Genomic DNA, 6,794 nt, shown 5'->3' on the forward strand with positions numbered 1-6,794 from the left:
AGTTATTATTTATATATAAAATATATTATATAAATAGACTGAATATATAATATTACCTAATGTTACATATATACTAATCTATAGTTGATATTGCAAAAATTGTCACTGTGAAACATACAATGATGTACAAATGTATTTGCATAATCCAGATTCTTTTATAAAATCTGCGAAGATTTTATTATTAAGTTTCTCTATGAAATATAACCTTCAAATCTGGAACTTGTTATTAATCATTTATACTAACCATTTATATCAACTATTAAGAAGCAGTGCGATGAAGTAATAAAGGATATATAGTAGATTGTTTTTAGTGACATAAAATTTCAACTTTTGTAAAATAATTTATCCACAATTTTTGTTCATCGGCATATATAACAATTAGGGCTTATGAAAAATTGAAAACATCAGATATTACATATGAACGTTATTGACCTTATATGAACGTTAAATAAGTAACTTACAAATAACTCACCTGTGAAATTCTTTATTTATGCAAAAGTTTTGTGTATTAGAGACAAAGACTGAGCTTCTTCAACATTCGTATAAATTAATTCAATTACGTTTTTTGAATTCGAATTTTATTTAAATCGATCAGTAAACTAGAGGGCTCTACTGAAACATCTCGATAGTAATGCCATCGTCCGAGCATAATAGCAACCTTGTCATCCTTATCAATCGCTTTTGATTTCGTCTGTCCATAGTGACTGATTCCAATTGAACTTATATCTCCAATAGTTGCTATAACGTAAGTATTTACAACATGAAAGATATTTAAATAAAGGAAATGAGTTTATTGAACTTACAGTTACTAAAATTCAAACGCATTCAGTTATATTCCATATATGCATCTCTACTTTTTAACGAGTTCGAATTTATGATGGACGATACATGTAGATCGGGTTATGATGTAACCAGTTGCAGTTATCGTTAATTCGCATAGTTTCATGAATAATTTTTTGTTACAGTGTATTAACATGGCTACTATTGCACGTAACTTACGCCCTTATTTAAGATATATTCGTAATCAAAGAAGAACTTATGCCGATGCAGCAACCGTTAGCAATGAAATGAAGTTTACATTTGCTGGAGCTAATCAGGTATAACACGTACATATTCCTTTAAACTTCAATTTTATGAATTTGTAATGAAATTGTTGTAGGTGTTCTATGACCAACGTGTAATTAAACAAGTGGATGTGCCATCATTTTCTGGGTCGTTTGGTATTTTACCAAAACACGTCCCTACCTTGGCTGTACTGAAACCAGGTGTAGTTACAGTATACGAAGAAGATGGATCAGTCAAAAAAGTTTTTGTTTCCTCAGGAACAGTCACTATAAATGAAAACAATAGTGTACAGGTATATAAAGAAACTGTTAACTAGTTTTTCATATTATTCTTCTGTAAAATACTGCAAAATAAAAAAAAATATTGACAGATCTTAGCAGAAGAAGCTCATCCTTTGGAAAATCTTGATGGATCTGCAGCTAGAGAAGTTCTTAGTAAAGCTCAGCAACAACTTTCATCTGCAACAACAGAACAAGATAAAGCTGAAGCAGCAATTGCAGTTGAAGTTGCAGAAGCTTTAGTACAAGCTTTATCATAAACATTGTGCAAGCATTGTGTACATATTAAAATATCATTATGTGTATCATTAAATTCTTAGATCATATATTTATTATATCTCTATCATACTCCTACACAATAATATAGCTAATTTCACTCTAGAAAAAGAAATAATAAAACAGTTTATGTAATAATTTATTACAGTAAAGTTTTATTTAATCTAACAATTTTTTTATATAAAACATATTGAAAGGTACATCTTGATTTCTTGCATTACATTTAACAAGTACTTTTAATGCTGCAAAAACTAAAAAACTGGGGTAATTTAATATTTAAGTTCAAAAATTAATGTCCATTCAATAACAACATAGCTTAATTTTAAATATAATTTTTAATATTATATTTTCACACTGTTTTATAATTGAATTGCGTAATTTAACGCGTTACATTTCTTCTAAGCGTTGTACATTGGAAAACAATTGCTAGGTAATAAATATTTTACTCTTTTTAACCATTAATATGTTTAGTACATCACACGCGCATGGTCACAAATAATTGACTTTTTTGTAAATATCATGTAATTCGTCAATATTATCTGAATTCAAATATCTTACAACAATTATTATGTATAAGAACGGTATGTACATAGTAATTGTACATTATGTTGTACCCATACACTTAATACACAAATTTGGCATTAGTTTCTTACAATGGCATTTTGCTATTTTTCAATATAATACAATATACAATTTTTTTTTATAAACTATTCAAAATTATTCAACAGCGATGTACATTTAAAAACTTTTAAGTAAAAAATTTACAAATAAACTGATACAATAAAAATATATAACATTTACATATTGCATCTATATAACAAGATCTTGAGACAATGTATACAGAATCCCAAATTTTCGATTGTCCTAGACAAAACTTTTAAACATTGACATTTATAAGGAAAACTACATTTAAAACTAAGCAAAGTAGCTTACACATTATGATAAATAACAAATTCTTATTCAATATTTATATAAAAATGTTTCTTTGAACATGACTAGTTACACACTAAAATATTTGCCTTATTGATATTTTGTTAATTGGCACTTCATTAAGGGGGGTAACAACGTTTCTGTACAACATGATACACTGTTAGTGCTTTTACAACAATTACGACTGAATACTTTTTGCAACTGCTGTAATGTTTTCAAACAAATAACAACACAACAAGACCCATTGGATTCATTGTCACAAACACAAGATACATAATTGTCTACCATTTTCGGTGAAACGTGCTTTTTATTAACTTCAGGAATTATACTACTTGAGCAATTTTGACAATTTTTTAATTGATCACACTTACAATCAATACATTTGCATATATCTGCTTCGGCTGTAATTTCCTGTAGAATATTTCTATTCTTTTTTATTTTTGTACTATTTTCGCTTTCTTTATTATTATTATTTTCTTTACGCGTAACTTCAGTACATTCAGTATTAATATTTTCCACGTCTACTAAATTTACATTATCCACTTGCTGTAATGGTTGTAACTGGTTTTCTAATGGATAAGGTTCCGGTTCAACTAAATCAACTAACGAGTGAACCGCTGTTGGAAAAGCATTCAATTCTGACCATGATTGCCTTCTTAAAGCAGATGGAGTTGCCATTGCCATAACATCTATCCAAGGAGAAGGTATTTCCTCTTCAGATGCTATAGCAAGTTCAACAGCTTCTGATTGCGTAGTTGCAATAACATTACAATTTAATGCCTGTTCAACGTCGTTAAGAGATCTAGTTCGTAAACTATCATTAATAAATGGTAAAGTTTCCATCTCACTATCAAACAGTTGAGTCTCATTAGAGGAACTAATTATATTTGATACGTGACTAGTAACAGAATTTGCGTTGTACAAAGTCGTATTATTACTTTCAACAACCTCACTTACATTTGTTCTATCATTATAAACTTCCTCCTCGATAGTATTATCATATTGTTGCATATCACTTGTAAAATTCGTCCCTTCTGCGATATGAGCAATAGTATTTTGTAGGCCATCTCGTATAATTTTTTGTTCTAAATTTATTGCATCAGACTTATCTCTATTATCTGTTTTGCTATCTTGAACTTTCACTGAAGAATTAGAACTATATTGTTGATTTTGATCTCGTTGTAAATTCGAATCATTTACTTCATTAAACATTTTAAATTTATCATAATTTTCATTATTATTAAAATTATCAATTGTATGCTCAGTAAAATTATTTAAAATAATATCTTTTGAACTAAGAAGAGTAACATTTGTTGATTTATTTAAATTTTCAGTATCTTTATTAGTAATGTTATAATCAAGTTCTTTGTTTAGTCTATTTTGATTTAAGATATCTATCATATCATTTGTAGAAGATGACTGATCATTTGGATTTTCTATGGATAAAAAAGTAATACTTTCCTTATTTTCTGTATTATTAGAAGATAACGGTATAATGGCATAACATGGCACATTTGTATTTCTCAGCGTGACTTCATCAGCGTCGATTTCTGTGTTCAATATCTTACTGTTTCTTTGGTTTTTATAATCATCTTTATTGACTTCATGTTTCTATGATAAAATAATACAATATGATAGAAGCATTTAAAAGTAAAATAATGTTATAAAATTTTTTACATACCATCTCATCATTATCAGTCGCTTTTTTATGAGTTCTCAAGTGACTCTTTAAACTATGAGGTGTGGTGAAAGATCGTTTGCAATTGTCTATAGTACATACATAGGGTCGTTCTCCTGTATGTGTTCTTTTATGAGTTTTTAAATGATGCGATGCTGTGAAGGCCTTACCACATCCTTTTTCTCTACATCTAAAAAGGAAATTTAAGTTTTTATATCTAATTTTATACCTAAATTTATATCTATACATAATTTTTATATCTAAATTTATATCTATACATTTTTATCTAATTTACATACTATACATATATATAAAATTTCCTTTACACAATTCATTTGATATAAGATGACAAAGATTATAAAAATTGGACAATGCAAGTTGAATAGTCCACATCCAGAGTATTAATTTTAATGTTACTGCAATTTTATATTAAGATTTTAATAATGTTTAGATTTATCTCTTATTGTTAATTTTGTGCATTTTATGCATATTCTTTATGTTTACACTTAAATAAAAAAATCATTATTACAAATTTATAGAATAGAACCAATACCAAACCATAGGTCAGACCATTACTGAACACAAAATTCAGTTAATAAATATTAAAAAAACATACTTGTAAGGTCTTTCTTGAGTATGAGTACGAATATGTTTCTTGAGATCACTTAGAGTGGTGAAGAATTTAACACATCCAGTCTCTTCGCAATTAAATGTGTTGCCACTGTGAAGTCTTTGGTGAGCTCTCAGTCTGTAAAGGGTATTGAATGCTTTTTCACAGCCTTTGTGATTGCATTCAAATGGTTTCACTTTTGTGTGTACCCTAGTATGAATCTTAAGGCTGTACGATGTAAGAAATGCCTTGCCACAACTTGGTTCTGCACATTTAAATCGATACTCGCCTGAAAGTTTTGAGAATTCCCTCCACATAAAAAGTTTGCTGGGAGTACCTATTGCTTGCAGTATCTGAAAGCCATGCAGGTCAAAGCGTTCCCTTTATATCAGCATTGATGATTTTATAACCGATAAAATGTGTACACAAGAAGTTTGTAAGACATAAATAGACTTTGTACTTTTTATTCATTAATAACAAAAAACATAACACCAATCAAAAAAATTTCATAAGCTTACCTTATTTCCCTTAGGCTTAGCAAGCACAAAGAAGAAAAGATAAATTAACATAGTACATTATACTAGAAGCATAACATGCAAAGCATATAATAATTTTATTTTATTACATAAATAAAATAAGAATGATTTTAAAAAATTATAAAATATTGTCCTTAATACTTCAAGTTATGGAAGAGCATAAAATAAAATTATTATAATAGGTTGTTATATAAAGCATATTAAATATTAGTCATATAAAAGATTTTTCTCTTTTATTTACTTAAAATTGACAAAATTGACATTTTACAAAAACTAAAATTTATGAAAAATCTATATTTTTTATAATATAAATCTTTTACCTTTATGCGTTTTCATATGAGTACGTAAATTTCCAACTGTACTGTATGTTCTATTACAACCCTCATATTCGCAAGTATATCGACCAATATGTTTTTGATTCGTATCTGGAATTATGTTCTCAATTGCAACATGTGAAGATTCATTTGTTGAAATATCATCTTGATCAGAATGAATCCGCATATAAATTTCATCACGACCAATTGAATGATGTATTGATCTATATTAATATACATATATACATATGTATTAATTTATTCATATACTTATTTACAATTGTACTTATACTAAAATATAAATCTAAATTTTTAATGCATAAAATATACATTCTTTGATTCAATAAAACTACATTATTTTATAACTCAAAATTTCATTTGAAAGTGCGTTATATCCTTATAAGGATGTCACACAAAAGATTACTTGCTCTCACAAACGAATAGGTTAATAACTTATATTTTCGAACTGATTTTTCAATTTTTATATCCAGTTTATACAAGACAAATTTACATTACACACAAAGTAGTAAATATAAACAATTTATGTGATCTTACTCGGAGGCATTATCGTTAGATAGTTTTTCATCAATAGGGGCATCCTCATCGGAATACTTTTCATAATCAAATACATCGTTCTGATCATACACTTTTCCAAAACTGGTTAAATCTAAACTATCATCCAGACAATCCTGAAGATCATGCGTCACGAGAATGTTATCAAAATTTTCCTCAATATCATCGGCATTTCCGATTTCCTGAAATTTTTCACCTTCCCACGTCGCCATACTTTCCTTAGCTGTACAAACAAATCATGAAATAACATTGAAATAGATGCGTCACTGGAAATACAATTTTTTGAACCAGCTCAATCGTTATAATAAACTTTTTCTTTATCATCAGTCACATACTTTGTCTGTGTCATTGATTAAAGGAAGAATAGATATGACATTAAATCTGATTTCGTCCATGTTTTGAAATATGTACCATTTTCAGAAAAAATCTTTATGATAGACCAGAGAAATTCTGTTCAAATTATTGTCGAAATTAATGACAGATACAGACAAAGACAAATTGAACAACTTTAAAATCATGTTTTTTTAAATCTCC

General features: G+C 27.9%; 2 protein-coding genes across 4 annotated transcripts; one reads left to right on the forward strand and one right to left on the reverse strand.

The window, feature by feature from the left end:
• The first annotated feature begins 621 nt into the window (after positions 1–621).
• On the forward strand, positions 622–1,669 carry LOC122537000 (ATP synthase subunit delta, mitochondrial). Its single transcript, XM_043669870.1, has 4 exons — positions 622–745; positions 966–1,097; positions 1,160–1,357; positions 1,436–1,669. The coding sequence occupies exons 2-4, from the start codon at positions 975–977 to the stop codon at positions 1,601–1,603; spliced, it is 489 nt and encodes a 162-aa protein (XP_043525805.1). The 5' UTR covers positions 622–745; positions 966–974; the 3' UTR covers positions 1,604–1,669.
• Positions 1,670–1,935: 266 nt separating this feature from the next.
• Positions 1,936–6,574, reverse strand: LOC122536997 (putative uncharacterized protein DDB_G0282499). 3 transcript variants are annotated; one of them, XM_043669863.1, is made up of 5 exons: positions 6,243–6,574; positions 5,694–5,911; positions 4,844–5,126; positions 4,231–4,417; positions 1,936–4,160 (listed from the first exon to the last, which is right to left on the reverse strand). In XM_043669863.1, exons 1-5 carry the CDS (start codon positions 6,470–6,472, stop codon positions 2,640–2,642), a joined length of 2,439 nt encoding a protein of 812 aa, XP_043525798.1. In that variant the 5' UTR covers positions 6,473–6,574; the 3' UTR covers positions 1,936–2,639. The 3 variants fall into 3 exon arrangements, with proteins under 3 accessions (XP_043525798.1, XP_043525799.1, XP_043525800.1); XM_043669864.1 differs by lacking the exon at positions 6,243–6,574 and adding an exon at positions 5,356–5,370 and having other exon boundaries at positions 4,844–5,190; positions 5,694–5,829; XM_043669865.1 differs by lacking the exon at positions 6,243–6,574 and having other exon boundaries at positions 4,844–5,190; positions 5,694–5,826.
• Between the last annotated feature and the right edge of the window lie 220 nt (positions 6,575–6,794).

This window comes from Frieseomelitta varia, unplaced genomic scaffold, assembly GCF_011392965.1.
Source record: "Frieseomelitta varia isolate USP_RPSP 00005682 unplaced genomic scaffold, Fvar_1.2 scaffold_884, whole genome shotgun sequence".
NCBI classification, from domain to species: Eukaryota; Metazoa; Arthropoda; class Insecta; order Hymenoptera; family Apidae; genus Frieseomelitta; species Frieseomelitta varia.